Below are 21,175 nucleotides of genomic sequence, written 5' to 3' on the forward strand. Positions count from 1 at the left end.
TACTTCATAGCTTAGATCCTTAGGTAATAAATAATGGTATATAAAGACATCGCAATTTTTTTGACTATCAACTTAATGTGAATTAAAGTGTCATTAGCTAAACTTTCCTCTTTTTTCTCCCAATGCACTTGTGGCTTCCTGCAGCTTGCGACGTGTGACGACATGTAGAACTAATTGTCGTCCACTCCGGCAAGGGAACCTCGTCGTGCTGGAGGAGCCGGTGGGGGTTGGGGCACAGAGGAGCGAGCAGGAGGGGATCGGGACTGGAACCGACTTGGCAGCAACTCCGACTGCAATTGGCTGCACCGTTCGCCTTGTGACAGGCATAAATCAGTTTTGTTTCAGTAATCGGCGCAGCAAGAAGTCCAACTTGAAGTCGAAGTCAGTTGAAGTCGAAGTGAGCACCTGTCGGCGGCTGAAAAGCATGGTGATCTTGAGATTTTCGCGTGTGTTGCGTCATAATTGAAAACGATCGCGGTGTGACACCTTAAAAGGCATCCCCCAGTGGTGGCAGACACTCTGCTTTTTTGGCAACGCAACAACTTCGCCAACGAGTTAATTAGAGTTCGGGTCGTGTGCTCGGGCATCGAATTGTTTGGCTGATTTATGTTGGAGCGCTGGACAGCCATTCCTTGGCCAAAAAAGGCGCAGTCTAGCGCTGCGAATAAATAAACCAAAAATTAGCGACATTTAGTTAATGCACATAAATAAGATACGAGGCGCGGGTATGCGATATTGCGAGACTCCAAATTGGGCAAGTCGCTCGTGTGCCGAGATACCGTGATCCCAAGATCCCAACATCACCAAGATCCCGTGTGGGCAGCAGTCTAACAAAGTAACAATCAAACAAACAAACAGAAAATAAATGACGAGTTTAAATAACACTAACAATCGGCTTTGCTGAAGCTTTGTTGGTTAATGAGCGCAACCATATTTGGCCAGATCGAAGTCGTCTCAAGATGCCCGCCCCGCCGGCCACAGTGAAGCCTGCCACTGGTCACACGACCAAGCTCAACAATGGCAAATCCAGCAACAGCAACAGCAACCACACATTGAGCAACTCCATCGCCCAACTGAGCGACTCAAGGACCAATCTCACTGTCAACACGCCCACCACTTGCCAGCGACTAAGGTATGACACTTTAGCAGCTCTTCGATTTTGATATTCGAACTAGTTTATCGGGTATGAGAGTTCCGAAAAGTTCCCTCCGATTGTAGTGTTCATAAATTATACCATGGCGTGGGTCTTCGAGGGGCTTGGGTAGGCACTGTGTGTTAGGTTCCATCTATAGAGTTTGGCTAATTGTGTGTCTGTTAACAAATGGAATTTGTCAGTGTAAATTATGGCAGAACGGATTGTTTAATTCGTGTTAGCCGCTGCCAAGTGAAAGGTATATCTGCGTAGAATAATATTTGTATCTTTTGATCAACAATTTCATCTGATCATCTGATATCATCTACTTGTGGCGGAAAGGATATGATAATTTACATATTGTTACACCAAATTATAAATGCGGAAAATGTTTCAATGGTTAATTGTCTTGTTTCCACAGCGAAATGTTTCGGCGTTCGATTGCCAGCAGCACTCAGTCCAGTTCCCGGGAAAATACCTACGAGGAGGTAAGACAAATATACATATGAATAAAAGATCATCCTTCGATAAGACACTACGAAAAGAAACTATTATAATTACAAATGTAGATCGGGAAATTATTAATGAAGTGCTGCGCGTGAAATATCTGGGAATGCAATGGGGAAGCGGCAAAAATTAGGGAATTCAAATCAACCCCAGAGATGGAAAACTGATCGTTTTTACCTGCCATAAAAGTGTTTTGTTGAATGCCCATCACAATTCAACTAATTAATCAAACAAAATGCCAAGACGTACATTTTCATGAAAGGGGAAAAATTCCTGCAAAGTTTCCGTTATCCCTAGGAAAAACTCTCGAATTTCCAGGCGTTCCGAGTTGATTTACTTTTCATAATAAAATCTTTTGGCAAGCCCATCAAAGGGAAAAATAATTTATAAACATTTTAGGGGAGCGCGTCGGCGACTGCCTACTGTGTATATGTATCTATAAGTGCGCGGTGTGTAATCCGAGATACTTTCGGGATGGCGTGGGGTTCTCGTCCAGGAGCAGTAGATCGATTTATAAACAGGCCGCGCTCAAGTGTGCCAGCTGCCGCCCGGCATCGTTGTATCTTCGAGATACCTTTCCTATTTGCTAAGAAGCTGCGAGCCAGGACCAACGCATCGAATCCTTAAAGACGGCAGGCATTGACCTGCTTCGGAATGCGAAAACATCTGTCGTCCTCAAAAGGGATCGTCGACGTCTTGGTAGATACTATACATGTATTTATGGGTCTGGGTGTCCTTTTCATGTTATTACAGGCGTCGTCCTCGATTTGGCGCGCTCATCGGTCTGCGCCTCAGTTCGTTAGCCCAAGGAAGATCAGGTCGATGCTTGATGGAGCTGCATTCCATACAGGTTTTCGGCTCGCTTGCCTGACGCCTCTGTCCGGAGGATTGAAAACATCTGCCTGGGTCGTAAGCGGGTCCTTGCGATAGCCAGTCCAATAATTGAAAGTAATTTCCCTGCACTCCAATGATGGCGGCAAGGTGATAAGCCAGTTTAGTCGACAGTATCCTGCAAGGATTGTTCACAGTATCCGGTTAGGGGTGTGTCCTTATAGCCAAACCAAAAATCTTGTGATCTGAAGCAAGGATCTTAGTTGAGATAAAGAGTTTTTCTGTAGTACAGTAGATATTTTAAAAGGAGTAAATGTAAATACTATATTCTTTGATTTTTTGTACTAAACATCTCTGACCATTCTTAATGAATAAATACCACCATTCTATTAGACCTGCTTTTTTTAAACTCCGCATTACACAATCAAAGTTTCAGGCAAGAAGGTATTTTCCACAAGTTATTCGATACCAAATGACCACAAGCTCTAGGTTCTGCTGCTTGAAAATGTATCTGGCAGATACGCCTGCCATAGATACATATTTGAATAGAGTGAGGCAACGCGTGTAAAACGCATAAAATTGCAAATTACCCCGCTCGAATGCATTTCATATGACGATTTCAGAGCTGTAGCTTTGAATCGATTTCATCTGAAACTTGGAAACCACAAAGCCCGGCGGAGCTGGAATCTGAGACGCATTTCAGTCGCATATGCAGATACAAATGCAGATGCAGACGAAGATGGAGGCGATCGCAGCTCAAGTTGAGCGTGTGGCAGGCAGACGACGATCTCTAATGGGCAATGGCATCATAATCATCATCATTGACAGCCGGTCTCATGTTGCATTTAGCTGGGGGCACTGATAGATGGCAGTTAGTGAACCCCAACCCAGACCAAGTTGCACTATGAAACTTGCTCGGTTAATCTGTGTGGAAAGTGCAAGTGAGTGCACTCTAGTCAAACATTTGCCTTTTATTGCAGCGCCCTAATCACAAATCAAATATTTTTGTTCGCCTCGAAGGTTTTATGGCCTATGCTCCGTTGCGGTTAATCGTCTTTCGATCTGGATCGGAATGGAAGTTGGAATGGTACTGATTCGGTGCCATCAAATATTTGACAAGACCCAGTGCACTCGACTTCTGTATCCCACTGACTCCGGCCGGATTGATAGCCTCTAATCAGTTGCTCTGTTTGCCTTCGAATGGGACCCATAAATTACACTACTTTGCATTTTTCTCAAGTGCTCAGAAAGGGGGTGATGAACCGTCTTGAAATGTTTTTAATTTTACTGCTTAATTGTTTGATTTATGGCTAAGAAATTGAATGTTTGAAATTTTTCTATATATTCATAAAGCTGGAATTTAAGTTAAGAATTTCATATTCGTAGTCCTTATAATATTCTGAGATTACTGGTATACACCTCCCCACTTTTTTTCAATCAATAACTGTGCAATGTTCTTTAAAGTTTTCCGACATGATCCCACGGATTTTTCACCCCTTTCCCTGTCTGATTTCCCACTTGGCTAAACCAAATAAATGTCACCTTCAACAACCGAAAAAGGTTTCCAATTGAAGAGATATCACAAGTCAAACATGCGATGTCTGCCTGGACTTGGGTCATGTGCCTTTCATTACCGTCTACTTGGGGTATCTGTCTATGGGGTTTCTTGCGGCAATCCGCGCCCCCCGACCTCATTGAAATGCAAACAGCTACGATATGCCCGGCCCTTCAGCCCGATCCTCCGCTGATCTGACCATGTTATTATTAAAGACACCTAAGTGGGTCGCCAAGAAGTGGGGATGGATCGGGTCGTCGTGTGTCCGTGTGCTTTGTAGTGCAGCACGTACAATAAATTAGTGACATTATAAAAAAATTAAAACGTGAGCTCCTCTAGCTGAAAATATTTTGACAATAATAAGCAGCTTTGTCCGCTGCCTTCTTGTTTTTCCACATACACTCGTATATGTACATACACATATACCATTTCTCGAGAGCCGCAAATTCACAACGCAAACAACGTGACATGGGGATCGGGATGGGTTTGGGTTTTTCGTCTTCGTTGGGCCTGTGAATTCATTTTGTTTGCCTTTGCCTTATGCGTTTTTATGTTTTATAGGCCTGCTCATTAGCATGCCGATCACGAGAAGCTTATAATTTTGAACTCTCCGTTCTGCTCTTGGAGTGGAGCGACTAGGACAAGGCACAATTGTCAATAAAATTGCTGGTCCGAGTGACAGCACGCACTCGCAGCCATTTGAGACATTTTACGGCGGGCCAGCAATCCGTATCTCAGCTCCAAACAATTAACGAATTGAAAAGGCCGTTCGGCTGAGATCCCACGCTTTTTTTTTCCGAGCGGCGGGAAATGTGCGGCATTTAAATAATTTTTCGATGCCAACCCACACCAACCAGCCGCAAGCTGATTATTTGTACACATTTTATTGCCGAAATTTATATGCGAAAATGCACATGCGAACGGAGATTCATTCACAAAATGTTGGCGCATCTGTAAGTCACTTTTTTATCATAATCGTATACAGCGGAAACGAAGAAGACACAAAATGCAAGATACGAATACACGGAATCTACCTGAATCTCAGAGATCTTAGCCCGCTAACTGGTGAATGAACTGAGAAAATATCTCGCTATCTCTGTTTAACTGGGATTTTTCTAAGCCCCGAATCTCTGGGCCATTAGCAGCTTTTTAGCCGGAATTAGATTGTCTCGGTGGATGCACTTGACTTTATCTTCGCCCAGCATGTTTGGGAATGGAAAGTCCTGGGATCCGAACATGTTTTGCACACATTTCGGGCAAATCCTGTGTGGCCTCTGAACTGCAGGTGGTCCTTGAATGAAGGCTGCAGTTTGCAGAAACCCTAGAGAATGGCAAACCCAGCTCAAATAGTTTTATGATCCGCAGTTGGGTCTATTAGAACCGATTGATTTATCAGCTGAAGAAATTATGGAAAGATTATTTCGGTCACAAAGGTACATTACTTGTGTAAATAAGTTGTCATGCTTTTTCATTACTTTTAAATTTATTTCACTAAATCTGTAAAACTCAGTCATAAGCTGATTACCCACTGACTTCTAGTAGATAAAACAACTTTCTATTGTGACTTTCCTCCGTTTTTTTTTTTTTCAGCCAAAAGAAACAGCAAAATTCACAGCATTTCCTCATTAGTTTTTGTTTGTGGCACAATGGAAGTTGGTCCAAGTTGCCACTGTCTCCTTCACTGATGATAATTAAATCAGCGTTGCATGACACAACTTCATCAAAACAGAGCCAAACTGAAAGTGAATTCGGCTGGCAAAAAAGATACAGATACGCAGATCACAATTGAGGTCAACGAACACGGTCCAAGTTGTCAACCGGCACTGTAGGCAGAACCCATTACTGTTTCTTTGGGGCTTTGAATAGTTTCCCCCCGAAAAAAATAGAAACGAAGCAAAACAACACAAAGCCTTAGCTTTGTATCTTTTTGTCTGCTGCTTTTATCAGCCCATTTACGTGCCAAATCAGCGGGTGAAAGTGTTGCAAAATGAGCAGAGCGAAATAGCGAAATTACCCCAAGGTGAAAATTGTTTTTCCTCGCTGCGCAAGGAAGGAAAAATTCCAATGCGAAAAATTGCACCCAGAGCAGACGCCTCCAGTTCGCCTGGAGTTTTCCCACACTTTGCAGGTGGACGTGTCTGAACTTTGATTAAGCAGCTCGCGTTTCCAACGAGTTTTTCACTGAGTTTTCTGGAGCCGGGTAATAAATGTGTAACATTCTGTAATGGCTGACTACGTCTATGGTGGCATGAAAACCGATCTCTGAGTCACGCTCGATTAGTCAGAAGAATTTTTCGGACAAGTGAACGGCCTCTTTGAGTCACTGCAACCGCCAGAGGTTTCCATTTCCCGCGCTCCCGAGGAAAAACTAAGCGTGTTCGCATTTAATGAGTGTCGCGTTTATCGATCGCGGTGGCACCTGTTTCCGTTGCATAAGTTCGCTGTCCAAGCCCCAGAAACACACGAGTTCCTTCCTTGGGTTACCAAAATATTTACACATTTCGGTGGGTAAACGAAACCCAGGCGCTAGTTCTAATGAAGTTGCGAGGGAGTGTGGCAGGTGTCTGCTGCCAGATCTTGCGGGCCATTTGTAACCCAATAGACCTAGTTTACACTCTAATGAGGGATCAGTAGATACAACAAATAACTTAGCTGCTAATGGGTAAATGGAACTAGAAAACGGCCCGGAAAATGTGCATAATAAATGCCTTAATTGGCTTAAAATCACAACTTTAGCTACCTGAGAACATACTTTTAATGAATTGAATAACTTTCATGATAGCATATTTATTATAATTAAGATGAAAGTATTTTATCTACATTTAAGTAAATATATTTTGATACACTATGAAGTGCAGCAAATGACTCGATCAGCAGCACTCTTTGAAAAGAAAACATATACGTGTATCTTCAAAGAAGCCTTGACTAATAGAGCTACAATGGCTTGGCCCATAAATCTCGCTACCATATCGCAAGATCTGCCTTGAGCTCTGCTTCCCAGAAGTGCATTTCGAGTACATCAGACGGCGTATCTCGTGATTTTCGTCATTTTTTGCACTGCTAACCATCCGCAACTAATGCGGCAGAAGGAGATACAAATGGAACTGCATCTGAAGGATCTCCCAGGGACGGAAGGCCCGGCGTGTGCGGTTGGCCAGGCTGCCTATTGTTGGGAAATCATAAAAGATCATAAATAAATAGCGGCAGAGCAGCGCAGAGATTTGAATTTGTCGGGTCTGTCGAGGGTCGGTCACACTTTAATTGCTGCAGATAAAGCGAGTCTAAGCGGATCTCTTGGACTGGGAAACGTACACAGAGTGCGGTCCACTCGGGTCCAGTGATTCATGCTGATCCATCTCGTTCCGTCCGCATCTCTACCTATGTGGCCATCTCGCTCTGGTAATTGATACCCGAGGTGTTGATTTGTAAAACAAAAAACTGTTTGCTTATAAACAAAAGGCCTTGTTATGTGCACGAGCATCAGCAGCAGTAGGAACAACAACTGAATTTTCGGGAATTTAGATAAGAAGCGAAAATGTTTTCATCCGAAACTGGGAACAGATAAAGCTAGGTCACACCCAATGGCCAACCAAGATCCCAAGCCCCCACCCAGTATGCAAATCAATGAACCATTGGTTTTGGGAAACTATGAAGAACTCGGATTCCCCTCCGAACCACCGATGTGGGTCTCCATCTCAGTGACTGACAGACTGATTGTGGGTCTTCGGTAGTAACGTACCCGACTCTTTCACTACCAATCTGTTCCTTGATAAGCTGACTTATCAGCGAGGGTCTTTAAATATTTAATCTGCCTGTTATGATTTCTTGTACAAACGCCAATGTTTATGCAAGATTAATGGTCAGGCGCACGCCTTCCTTCCTCGTAAAAAAGCCCTCATCCCGCGCCGAAAACGAGGTTCATATACATATTACCTCATCGCCGACTTTCCTCTGATCTTGAACTATTAATTAGGCAAATTTCATTTTGATTTGTGGGCTGGCTTAGCAGCGGATGTAACTAAGTGGAGTTCAAAATGGGAGTATAACCTGAAAATGTTTGAAATAGAAGTAGATGTTAAAATAATACTAAATTAAATATTAATTTCTATGACTAATCCAGATATCCAAATGTAAACATTTGTTTGTTTATATTTATAAACAGTAAAACTAATCAACGTCCATTTTTATATGTTTACAAAATCCATTCAAGCTAAAAGGGAACATGATCTTAAAAGATGTTTATCTATTCGAGCCCAAAAAGCGAAAAATTTCTTTATAAAAAATGTATCAAATGAATATAATAGAATCCAAAATCCACTGGGTACATGGCACATTAGTCCGGAAATCTGCACACAGCAATGGACATATTGTCAAACATCGGGCATGGAGGATCCTTTTGCTACGAGTCTGATCCTCTTTTGTGTGACACCTTTGGGAAACTGTCAATAAGCGAGGGCATTGTTCGACCTCAGCCAAATGCAGCTGCCCTTAGCCATCGAACTGCGAATCATTTCTTGGCCTGAGAACAAAGCCGGGCAACAGGACCCGTCAGCAAGGACATGTGGCTGCCAGAGGACAGCTTATTGGCCAGGCAGAGGAAACACAAATCGATCCAGAGCATCTGCATCTGTCATGGCCGACATGTGCCTACAAGATGCGAATGATTTTTGGCGGTAAAATGGAATTAACACAGAATTTTTGGTAGGGAAATATAAGAAAAGGGGATGGATTACATAGTTATTTGGCAGACCAAAAATTCCACTTAACTCGTTATTGCTAGGGATTTTATCCTTTCGCTGCGATGTCAAGTATTGTTTTAAAGAATTAATTTAATTTTAATATATACGATTTTTAAATCTTTTAAAGATCTGGCTACTCTGGGGAACCTTTTCAGCTGGAACCGAATCTAAAGCTGAATGAACTCATTTCCCATTGCCTATGCTGGCTCAGCTTCTAAGCGGCTTTATGGCTTTCTGGCCATTATCAGAGCGAAGAGAGAGCCAACTCTTGGCTCTTTCTCTCGTCTTGGCCAGAAAAAGAAGCAGCAACATCAACGGCATCAACTTTTCTTGCTGCCGCTTGGTTTTATGGCTCTTTTTTCGGCAACATGCTCAGTCAACCTTGGCAAGGCCGTTGTTGCCGGTTTTTATGCTGCCTGTGTGCGTGTGAGTTAGTATCTGTGAGTGGGCCCCTCTGGCTGTGTGTTTTCGCGTGGGTTTCCTTTGGTATGCGGCCAACGGAAGTCGGGAATGGGTCATAATCGACATCCCTATTGCTCTGGCCCCTCCGTTTGCCCCTTATTCCACATTTCCACTCCTGGCCAACAGATGTTGAGGCCCTTTGGATAATTGCACTTGGCAATGGCTTGTTGGCGTCATTAGAGCTGCGTTTGGGTAAATACAGCAATTACAGTATCCGCAGTATGTCCTTTTGCCAAATTGAGCGGAAAGCCCATAGAAAATGGAAAATGACAAAGGAAATCAAGTGACGAAATTAATAGTAAAGGATATGGTGTATACGGCAGGCATCATCAAGGAAATGTGATGGAAAATAATATTACTTTTAACGAGTTACTCGGTGTTTTCAAATGGCAGTTTTTCAAATATAAAGCTTCTGAATATCAAGAGTATTGAAAAACAGAAGTACATACATATGTAAGAATATTATAAAAAATTAGGACCCCAGTTTGCGATCTTTTAATGATCCTTTTGTGAATAAACAGAGTGCAGTTTCAAAGAGAGTTTCAGTATTTTAACCAATCAACCACTTTTTGGCACTTTTCAACCACCGCACAGTGGTGAGAAGTTAAAATAGCTTAAAAACTATTATTATCACATATAAAATGAGCTTGAAATGAATACTATATAATAGAGGATATTACTTATACGACATGTGGGACTCCTTAAACAGCTTGACATGCAGCTTATAAATTCAATGGTATATATAAGCTTATAAGAAAATTATCTTATGTATATGTTCAATGGTATAGAAGAATATACATATATACTAGCGTTGTGTTTTAAACAGGCAAAATCAACTATTGCCCACTGTGCACTCTTGCTCACACACACGGACACAAAAGCAGTCTCCGTCTCTCTCTTAAGTGCATTGCCAGAGCAGATCGACGCCTGCTGTCTCCCTTGCACAACCCCTACGCCACATCCGTGAGAGCGTCAGTGAGCGAGTGCGTTTGAGAGAGCGGGAGTTTCAGAGCGGCTTGGATGTTTCTGCCGTTTCTGCGTCACATCAATTGCTTTCGAGAAGTCGACGCAAGCGGTTCGTATTCGTGAAGTTCGCATCTGTATCTCAATCTGAGTCTGAACGGAAAACACAAGACAAACGATGCGCGTGCGCCGTGTGAATTTCGCCAAGTTTTGAAATAACCAAGATCTTTTCTGAGTGATGTGCCAATAAACTAAGTGCAATTGCCCAAGCAAAACAATCAAAGACCCCCAAAAAACTTGCCAATTGAAACACTTTTGGATTAGTTTCACGACAAGCAAATAAACAACAGAAAAACATTAACAATATGGTTCGAAGTTTGGCCCAGTGGACGAAGACGCTGAGCTTCCCCTCGCGTCTCTCGCCCAATCGCAACTCCAAGGACTGCTCCACTCTGGCCAGTCCCGTACCGCCACCCACTCCGCCCCGGAACAAGACGACCTCCGGCAGTGGAAACTGCGCCACATCGCGCTCCTCCTCATCGACAGTGTCCTCATCGCACTCGTCCTCACACAGTTCACCCACTCCTGGGAACAACAACAACAACATGCCCATCACGGAACTGGAACAGATTGTAAGTTCACCAAGATAAAGTCGGGGCTCCCTAGAAATATCGAGGGCAATGCACCAGAGATGTGATCTTTTCGACTTGCAGAGTACGTTACTTGCTAATGCTGCACATTTCATATCTTTGCTGTATGGCGTATTATACATAAAATTACTAGTCATAGGACAACTAACAAAAAAGCTTAATATAAAAAATAGGTAGTTTCAAGAAACTCAGTTAAATTCATTAATGATATTCAGATGTGCGTAAATAGGGGTTACACACAGGGATCGCATCCGAACGCCTTTGGAGGGGACTTCCTGTTTTGGCGAGCCAGATGTGCAAACATTTAACAACTAAAGCCCGCATATAATTGCCACGACCATAAAAGCGACACGAGTGCATTCCATTCTACTCCATTCCCGATAAAGCTCATTGACCCAATTGAATGGGGGGCCCTAGACCAGCGGCCAGATACTAGGGCTTAGCCGCCACTTATCATTATCAATCAATCAGTTTCGTAAAGCAAATAGGGCCATCTAGAGCGTGGGGACGTCCACTGATAGCGGATTTCCACACCCGATAAGCGGACTGACAACTATCGAATATACATGCATATGTATGGGTTTTCCGCACCAAATCGGGTGCAATTAAGCCCCCACCGTTTGACGGCCAAGTTGAGAGCAATTTGCCAAAGCTGCGCGACAGATTGCCCGCCTCACACACATGGCAGGAAAATGAAACTAAAAAAAAATTCCGAAAGAGATTGAAATAAAAATCCGAAAGGCAAACAGGATGTAGACGCGCTTGAACTGAGGATGCGATGGGAATTTTTTGTGCAGGGATACAGACAGTCCCATCTTGGGCGACAACATATGGGCACAACGTGGACCGATTTCTAGAAATGGAAAGAAGAGCCGCATAGAATGGGGAAATAGGGTTTATTGAGAGGCATAAACAAGCTGCAGTTTGAAGGAAAAAATAAATTTTACCAAGAAACTAAACAAGTAAACTGTTATATGAGCAATCGCATTTTAAACAATAAGTTGATAGTTCCAATTAGCTTAACTTTTTCTGCCTCCGAAGACAAATTTTCCCACCAACTAAACCCATTTCAATGCGGATTCGAGTCTGCCAAGTAATCAGAATTCCCTTACTTCGATTTCGCTGGCATTTTTTCGCAATCCGCTTCTGACATTCTCTCCCTGGTCAGTGGATTCCGCAGACGAGTGCTGCATTCATTTGCAGACCCAGACCCACTGCGAGCCACACCCACGCGGCACGACCAAGTGGCGCTGCTTGGCTTAAAAAAGAAAAATAAAAACATAAATAATGAAAATCAAGCAAGACGACGACGCCACGAGCATGCCACAGTTTTCATCGGCGGCCGGGAAATGGATAATCGTGACCAGTGGCGACGAGGCGCCGCCGACGCATCTGCGGCAAATGCCAAAGTTGAAGAGCACTCAAGATACGGGAGTGCAACGCAACCGTTAGCCGAAGGAAAACCCAGGTGGACCTGGGCTTATGTAAGGCAGGTTCGCATTTTTGCCAACAGAAACAATTCAGCAAACGAGTTTCTTGTTTTGGTTTTGGTCTTAGACTAGCGAATCAGTCGGAAAAGTTGCCCAGCCGCTTTTCAGCTGCTGCTGCGTCGGTGCAAAGTACAAACATCCTTGGCCAAAGGTAAACCAGTTAACCAGTTCCAGTTGCCAACTGCTGACGGGGGCGTCTGCCCTGTTTTTTGCCTCCTCCTGGACTGGCATTCCTGGAATCTTGCAATTATGGTGCAACCCGTTAAGTGGCGGAATGGAGCTTCCGTCTGGGGGAATGGTTCCCACCAATCCAGAATTGCATTTCCCACACGGGAAACCCGATTAGCATATGGTCAACAGATTAGTGTAACAGGAACTCAAGGTCTATAATATCTGCTTTGGTCATTGCGAATCATTATGTTATCATGGAGTTTGTATAATGAGGAACTAGTAGATATTTGATTCAATTCATTAAGGCCAATATTTTCAATAACAAGTTGAAATTGGAGACCATATTATAGAACGTGCTGAACGCATATTTTGACAAACATTTCGCTTTCGATTAGCAATCAATTAACATATTGCTGGTAATGACACATTTCGCACCGCCTATGGCCGGCTGACTCAACGGATTTCTCCCATTCGCCGACTTTTGGGGACCTTGTCAATGCGAAGTATTTTCGCTAATGCCAGCAAGAATTTGGCCCAAAGTCTGACGACCCCAAAATGAACAAAAACAACTGCATTTCCTGTCGCTTTTCCAGACAAACAGCTGCCAACCAGGCCAACATAAAGGTCAGACCCGCACGAAAAAAAGAGCCACAAAATGTGGCAGCTGCAACAAAGTTCACCTGCGTTGAGGTTTGGCAACCAAGATGGTTTCGTAATAAATAGTGGCAGAAACTAGAACATCTGATCACCGGGGATCAGGGTTTCAAGTCATAATTTAACCATTTCTTGGGGCCAACGCATGCAAATTCATCACCGTGATTAAGAGTGGCAAAAAGCAGCATTTAACATGGGCACAGTGGATATATTGCGATATGGCCATATTGCAGGTGCAGAGGGAGCAGTAACATGGTGTTTTTACCTGTTTAGAAATCAGCTGCTCTGCTCCGCTTTGTCCCCTCATTTTCTCGGGTGAAACCAGTTTCTGGCTTTGGCCATGTTTTGTTTTCATTTTTTCCTCTCTCTCTCGCTCTCTTTGCCTTGTTTTGGGTTTTGTATTTTGCAGCTGTCTGAGCTCAGCTCGCATCCACATCCACATCCAACCATTGTTGCCGCTGGCTTCGCTGGCTATTGCTGAAATTACACACTTGCTGGAGTATCTTTGAAATTGACAAAAGTGCACATCAGCTGTTTCAGCGGTTTCCTTTATGGCCAGCTTGTTTGGCTCACCAAATCGCCAGCGCTGCACTTTTAAATCCGGCATCGATGCACTTTACTGGGTCACCCGTGTTGGCCATAACTTTGGCAATCCCTGCGACTGTGGGAAGTTTTGGCCTTAGGCAAACACCTAGCCGAAAAAAGCGATCTAATTAGTGCTCCAGCTGCGGGTAAATATCAGAAGCATTTAGCACAGTTTTCATAGAGCTTATAATGTTGATACTGTAGCCAGCCCCATATGAATGTTGAGAATTTCTTGGGCAAACACAGACCGCCGAGTCTCAAAATACATATAAAAAGCTATAATGCCAATGCTCACGTACCAAATAAAAAGCATGCCAGGGGCGTTTTTTTTTAGGGGGATATTTGGACAGCAGACCCATGCCAAGTTCCCCCACCAGCCATGGCTCTGCCTTTTGTGCATTACACAAATGAACGTCAACATATTTTGGTTGGGAATATTTTGTGTTAACTGAACAAACGGAAGTTCTCGCAGCGGGGAATGGTTTACCAATAATGGGAAGGTGCTAAGTCCCCTTGCCCCAGAATCTGATGATCTTTTGGTTAGCAGGTCGGGAAATCGTGCTCCAGAAGAATAATGGAACACTCTGAGATCATAATGGCTGCATTCAGATTTATTTCGAAATGCTTTGTTTGGCATTCGCCTATCAGAAATATGAAATAATCAAGTCGATTTCCATCTAATCAGCCTGTGAAGTCCATTGTGTTTATGTGGGAACATGGGATAATATTTTTTTCTAGACTCAATTATATTATTATTTGGTGGGGGGGTATACTTAAATAGACTCGACCAGATACCGCATGGCTTGAAAACTCATTTGGATAATCGGACAAACAAATCAATGTATCCCAACGGACTGCAACCCTTCAAATTAAAGTGCCTCCCAATCAATTTGTCTATTAATAAAGCCCCAAGAGGAACATATCTTCCAGAAACATGGCCGAACCCGAAGTTTTGGCCGCCCCAAACTTTTAACAGAAGCATAAACAATGGGATGTTGTCTGATTGAAGCCAGGCAGAGCCATAAAATCAAATAAAACAAACTTCTTCGCCTATGAGCGCCTTGAACTTTAAGGCTGGGGCAATTCCAAGTAGGAGGCACAAGTCTTACGGGGCATCGAATCGAATTCGATGTCTAAAATTATAAATTTGTCTTCCTGCCTATTCCTAACTTCATTTTTATGATCCGCCCTTGCCCGACGCACCGCGCAACCATGGAAGTGCAGTTCCAAGTGGAGTGGGCAGGTTGCCACTCCACTCCAGGAGGCTCCAGGTTGAGCGTCCCATAAAAATAAAACAAAATGCGCCAGCAACTGCTGTTGCTCATAAATAATGCGTTGTTCGCTCACATTTCTGTTTGCTGTTTCCACTTTCATTGGCCTGAGCATTGATTTTGATTTGGTTTCCGTCTTATTCATTCGGCTTTATGTTATTTTTTAATTACCGAAGCTTGAAATTTGGCCACGCTTTCGTGTCTGAATCGGAATTTCAATTGGTTTTGACTGCGGCTTTACATCAGAACCAATCAAACTGAATGACTCGGAGCAGTTGAATAACAATATTCTCGATTTCCTTGCGTTTAACTCCTCTTTTTTTTTTGGCATGAGGAAAAAAGCAAAAGTTGCCCTAAGATCGCCTAATTATATAATCATCAGCCGAAATGTGGCAAACGACCTCCATTGCCATTCCATCTTTGTGTGGTCCCCGATGTGGAAGTCAGAGTAAATTAACCTTAGCAGAGCGGCAAGTAATTGCCACTAAAAAGAAAAAAGTTTCTTCAGTTTTTTCTCCTGCCGTTCGGCCCATAATTGTTTTGGTTTCCCCGTAAACATTTGGAGTCGGTTGACAAACAGTTGGACGGGGCCAGCTTTTGATCTCTGATCTCCTCGGATGCTGGTGCATGTTCTTCATTAATCCATCCACTACGCGATGCGGAATTTGTGTAAACATCGCCCGTTTGTTTACGCCATCTCCGATTGAGTGGCGGTTACTTCCTGAACGAATCCCTTGGTGGGCGGTTCGATTCCACTTGCAAGTCCAATTGCCTAATTGGTCCATGGCCCCATCGAGAGTTCAACCGCGGTTCACCACTTTTAAAGTGACATTTAACGGCGGAGCGGAGCGGAGAAGAGGAGCACCAAACTCGTTTTCACGTTAAATGAAATGAAATTACCAGCAAGAGGCGATTCCATAGAAATAATATTTTATTTTTTCCACTACGCCCATTTGCCGGGCACATGGGATCCGAATCCGAGTCCGAATCCGAACTCAACCCGCTCCCTGCTCTTGTGTTAATTGCTTATTATATCTTCGTTTTTATGCCGCCTCTACGAGTCTGTCTCTGGGACCAGAACCAGATGCAGCGACATGTTCATTTATCAAAAGTCAAGCCACGCTCTTCGAAGCCCCCTGACCTTCCCCTCTTCCCTTTGGCCCCTTATACGCATACATGCTGCAGATAAGGTCAATTAAAAGAGTCAACCGGAAATGTCGCGACGCTCGGTTAGGAGCCACATCTCCCCTGCAACATCTATCTATCTTTATCCCGACTTCGAATTGTCTGCTCATCACTTTAATGGTTTGTCAAACATCATCATCAACGGATCGAACAATTACCATATCCAAAAGTGGGTGGCTGGTCATTCAAAATGGGGGCGTTTTAATTAGATTAGACCATCGCAGGCAGTCATAAATATTTTCGCACAACGGCGCAATTTATTATTTTAATCTACCGGATGCAAAGTCGCACTCCTCTCGCAGTCCCCAGCAATTAAAAGCATACGACTGATGTGCATAGGGAAAAACTGGGGAGCAGAACCAGAAGCGGGTGCAGTTCTTCAAAAACCCGAAGTACGAGTTAAAGTATATGGGCAAAGGCAGTCAAGCGATGGCTGCAGAAGTGGGAGAGTGCCCAAAAAGAACGTTAGAAGGTAGGACAGGAAGTGCCTGTCTCTGGGTGTGCCTAGGAACATGAGCAGTCATGTGTGAAAACCCCTCGAGGGAAAATGTGCGGCGAAAAGGTGGCGGGCAGGTAGCTGGAAAATCAATATCTGCGATGCACTGGATAAACAACAGGTCAAGGGGATCGGAAGATAAGGAAAGAAGTGCCATCTCCTGTCTATCAGCTTGGGAAAGTAAATCTGGAAAACCTTTTAAAGGAAGGGGGACCTCAGGGAACTCATTAGTTTCAGTTCAACTTCCGCACTTGCAAAGTCAGCTCACCCTCATGGGTTTGTGGAAACGCATTTTCACACCAAATACTGCAAAACGAACTACAAGCCAAGTAGTGCATAATTTTTTAAGTTTATATTTATATTTGTTATACAGAAGTTCTCACTGATCATTACTTACAAATTTCTTATTTCCCTTATTTGCAGATCTATCCCGGTCCCGATCCAAAACACATCATGGGCTCGCTGGTCTTCTGCATTCATCACAAACAGGGCTGCAAGTGGTCCGATGAGCTGCGAAAGCTGAAGGGACACCTCAACGCCTGTAAGCACGACGCCACCCAGTGCCCCAACAAGTGTGGAGCCCAGATTCCCCGGATCATGATGACCGATCATCTCCAGTACACTTGCACGATGAGGCGTACCCGATGCGAGTTCTGCCAGAGCGAATTCTCCGGAGCTGGACTGGAGGAGCACAACGGAAGCTGCGGCCAGGAGCCGGTTTACTGTGAGGCCAAGTGCGGCCAGCGGATACTGCGCGGCAGGATGACCCTTCACAAGTCCAAGGACTGCGCCAAGCGACTCCGTCGCTGTGCCCACTGCCAGCGGGAGTTCTCGGCTGACACGCTGCCCCTGCATGCCGCCCAGTGCCCAAGAGCTCCATTGGCCTGCCCCCAGAGATGCGATGCTGGTCCGATTCCCCGGGGTGAGCTAGAGGCGCATTTGCGTGATGAATGCCAGTCGCTAGCCGTGTCCTGCAGCTTCAAGGAGGCGGGATGCCGCTTCAAGGGTCCCCGCCAGATGCTGGAGGCCCATCTGGAGAGTAACGCCGCCGCCCATCTCTCGCTGATGGTGGCCCTCAGCTCGCGCCAGGGTCAGCAGATCCAGATGCTTAAGTCGGCGGTGTCCAAGCTGTCCATCAACTACACAGGCACTCTGTTGTGGAAGATCACCGACTGGTCGGCTAAGATGGCCGAAGCGAGGGGCAAGGATGGCCTGGAGCTAGTCTCACCCCCGTTCTACACCTCCCAGTATGGATACAAGCTGCAGGCGTCGATGTTCCTCAATGGCAATGGACCTGGAGAAAACACGCACGTCTCCGTCTACATAAAGGTCCTGCCGGGAGAGTACGATGCTCTGCTCAAGTGGCCATTCTCGCACTCCATCACCTTCACGCTGTTCGAACAGGGCGCCCAAAGTGGCCAGGGAGGCGTGGCGGAATCCTTTGTGCCCGATCCCACATGGGAGAACTTCCAGAGGCCGTCCAACGAACCAGATCAGCTAGGATTCGGCTTCCCGCGCTTCATCTCCCACGAACTGCTGCACAGCCGACCCTTCATCAAGGGCGATACCGTGTTTCTGCGCGTGAAAGTGGATCCCAGTAAGATAGTGGCCGTCTAGGGAGGACCATTAGTACCGTAGACATTTACTCGACTTGTGTAAATACTGTGTATTTAAATTTATGAGTAAATCCCCTCTAGCCTAGCGTAGTCTAGCCTGTTCAGTCTCAGCGGCAGCTTCGGGCGATGTTGGCCGGCAGGCGCTAACTGGCCTTGGAATGCCGACCGCTGGGCCACTGCGTCATAGTCATATTCGATTCGTTTAGGTTTTTGCAGTGCTGGAATTAAACCAAAGCATAATTACGCATAGAAATACATTGAGAGCTCATACAATTCATCCATTAAAGTACGCCTAAGTTTGTGTCTTAAGTCTTTTGTTTAGAGATTTGTATTATTGCGCGCGATGCGATCACTTTCAAAAGATCTTCAAACTAGACCATACGCTCAAAATCACTTAGACCATAAGTTGCATGTAAATAGTGTTAAATTCGGAGCAGCCGCAGCGACCGCAAACCTAGTTTAAGTTGTAGCCCGTAGTTAGTTGCTTAAGCGAACGCATAAGTCATTAGTACCATGAACGCGAACATAAACATGAGAATCCAACTTTCAACATAGTCAAATAAGTTTATGTTTAAAAGTTAAGAAGTCAAACATACAATAAATGAAGTAACAAAATACAAATTTAAACTGGTTGTTTTTATTTGGTTGCGAGAGTTTATTATTATATTATATTATTATACTATTTTTTCTATGGTTCCAAATCACTTTCGTTGGACTCGTCGCATTCGTTGTATTTCACATTAAGACTTCTGCGCCTCCTTCTCCCATTTAATTGTGTACTGTGGGTACAAGTGTGCTGCTTCAGAAGATATTTGCTCGCAAAGGACATCGGGCAGTGGACACACCGGTTGTGACTCAAAATGTGCTTGGTAAGGAGTTTTTTATTTTGGTAGGACTTTTTGCACTGTGTACAGTTGTGCTTCTCGATAACAGTCTTTACTTTCTTGTGAGTGGCGTGGTGCATTTGATAATTGGCTTCTATGCTAAATTTTTTCGGGCATTTGGGACAAGGGAATATTTGTCCAGGAGACTTACTCCGGAGGAATTGTACGCAAACCTGCGAACTGATGTGTTCTTTAAGAGCGCTCCTTTTTTCAAAAGTTTGCTGGCACTTTATGCACTTGAACGGACCTTTCGTCGTGTGACTTTTCTTGAAGTGATAATCTAGGTAATTTTGACTTTGAAAAAACTTGGAACACTTGTGGCACTTGAACCGAGTATGAGCACAGTCGTGACTCTTTAGGTTGCTTTCTTCTTGAAAGGACACCAGGCAGAGGGGACATTCGAACGTTCGTTGTTCCGCGTGGATTTTTACGTGGTCTTTAAGGCTGGACACGTCTGAGAATACCGCTGCACACTGCGCGCAGTTGTACGATGACTTCCGAGAAAGTCTGTTGGAGACATCCTCATGTGTCTGAATGTGAATTTTAAGAAAGCTGGAGTAAAGGAACACTTTTGGACAGTGCGGGCACCTGTACGGAGGCTCCAACTCTGATTCTCTTTCATCATAGGGCCTATGAATCCACATATGGGCTTCAAGACATCCGCGTTTCATATATATACTTGGACACTTAGGACACTTCAGCCGTGGAGGCTCTGTGGTACGCGTTTCATTATGAGTCCGAATGTGATCTTGAAGTTTGGCGGCGAGTAAGAATATCTTTGGACATTGAGGGCATCTGTGCGGTGGCTTCTCAGTAACTTCATAATCAACTGGCTCGTTTTTTACTGGTATTGAATCTATGTCAATAATCTCCTCTTTAGGTTGTCGGTACATCTGGATGGCATTTTCTTTAGCCTGTAAATCATCGAATGCATTTTTCACAACATCCATACAAGTTACACAGATATATTCAGAAAATGAATCGCCTTTCTCAACTGGCATTCCTGTATACTGAGAGAGTGTCGTGTCAATCGGAATTCCGGACTCCGCGTCATCAAATATGTTGGTTAAATTGTCTGACTGTTCCAAGCAAACGCGGCAGCTTCCGATTGCTGGCTCTTCCAGACATTTTGTTATTATAAAGTATTCTCCCTGCATGTCTTCCCCTTCAATAGCCTCCTCCTTAATTACAGGGAGCTCCTCCTCAGCGACGGAATCCTGTATGATGATCACGTCGTTATTTGCAGGATGATCCTCAAGAATTACCTCCTCAGCGATGGAATCGTGTATGATGATCACATCGTTATTTCCGGGAGGATCAAGAATTACCTCCTCATCGAAGGAATCCTGTATGAGGATCACGTCGTTACTTGCGGGATGATTCTCAAGAACCTCTACGTCCACTATGGGGTGCACTCCTATGACCTCCTCATTATGTATGTGGTTTTTCTCGATAACCTTCTTCTTAATTAGAGCGTCCTCCTCCTTAACTACCAACTGCACTTCTGGATATAAAGGATGCTCCGGCAGGCCGTCTTCGCTGTTTAAGGAGGGTTCTACGTGAACCGTTTCCCTAGTTTGGGTTTCGTGGCTTGGTACCTTAGGCTTGGTGCCAAATGTGTCCAAATGCAGGCACTGCAGGCAAAGGGTTTTCGGAAGTGAGCCACCGCGTTTCACCGACAAGCCCGGACGTAGCTTGCAGCACTGACACACGTTCTCCATCGCCCTGGAATCATTTAATAGTATAAAACGTTGGTTAAAATAATTTTTGTAGCTTACCTAGTCATTTGTTTACAATGCTCAGGGCTATCGACAATCTGATATGCAGGAGCCACCCTGTTTCCAGCCTTGTTATCGAGCTGTTATCGATACCAAACAACCAGATACGCTGTAATCGACTATCAGGTTATAAAATACCCTTTACGATACAAATTTAAATGCTCATATATGTACCTATTTCCTTTATTTTTGCAATAAATGCCAGG

General features: G+C 44.3%; 2 protein-coding genes across 4 annotated transcripts; one reads left to right on the plus strand and one right to left on the minus strand.

The window, feature by feature from the left end:
• The first annotated feature begins 341 nt into the window (after window positions 1-341).
• Window positions 342-18,934, plus strand: LOC6730950 (TNF receptor-associated factor 4). 3 transcript variants are annotated; one of them, XM_016179534.3, is made up of 3 exons: window positions 342-1,132; window positions 1,554-1,620; window positions 17,115-18,934. In XM_016179534.3, the coding sequence occupies exons 1-3, from the start codon at window positions 960-962 to the stop codon at window positions 18,306-18,308; spliced, it is 1,434 nt and encodes a 477-aa protein (XP_016023410.1). In that variant the 5' UTR covers window positions 342-959; the 3' UTR covers window positions 18,309-18,934. The 3 variants fall into 3 exon arrangements, with proteins under 3 accessions (XP_016023410.1, XP_016023411.1, XP_039149569.1); XM_016179535.3 differs by lacking the exons at window positions 342-1,132; window positions 1,554-1,620 and adding an exon at window positions 10,235-10,821; XM_039293635.2 differs by lacking the exons at window positions 342-1,132; window positions 1,554-1,620 and adding an exon at window positions 16,914-17,020.
• On the minus strand, window positions 18,923-21,071 carry LOC6730951 (zinc finger protein 425). Its single transcript, XM_016179036.3, has 2 exons — window positions 20,970-21,071; window positions 18,923-20,916 (listed from the first exon to the last, which is right to left on the minus strand). The coding sequence occupies exons 1-2, from the start codon at window positions 20,975-20,977 to the stop codon at window positions 18,996-18,998; spliced, it is 1,929 nt and encodes a 642-aa protein (XP_016023413.2). The 5' UTR covers window positions 20,978-21,071; the 3' UTR covers window positions 18,923-18,995.
• Window positions 21,072-21,175: the final 104 nt, after the last annotated feature.

This window comes from Drosophila simulans, chromosome 2L, assembly GCF_016746395.2.
Source record: "Drosophila simulans strain w501 chromosome 2L, Prin_Dsim_3.1, whole genome shotgun sequence".
NCBI classification, from domain to species: domain Eukaryota; kingdom Metazoa; phylum Arthropoda; class Insecta; order Diptera; family Drosophilidae; genus Drosophila; species Drosophila simulans.

Excerpts from the sequence above, each read along its gene's own strand:
- LOC6730950 (XM_016179535.3), top strand. The coding sequence starts at position 10,555 with ATGGTTCGAAGTTTGGCCCAGTGGACGAAGACGCTGAGCTTCCCCTCG. Across the intron at positions 10,822-17,114 it reads TCACGGAACTGGAACAGATT|ATCTATCCCGGTCCCGATCC; the intron begins GTAAGTTCACCA and ends CCTTATTTGCAG.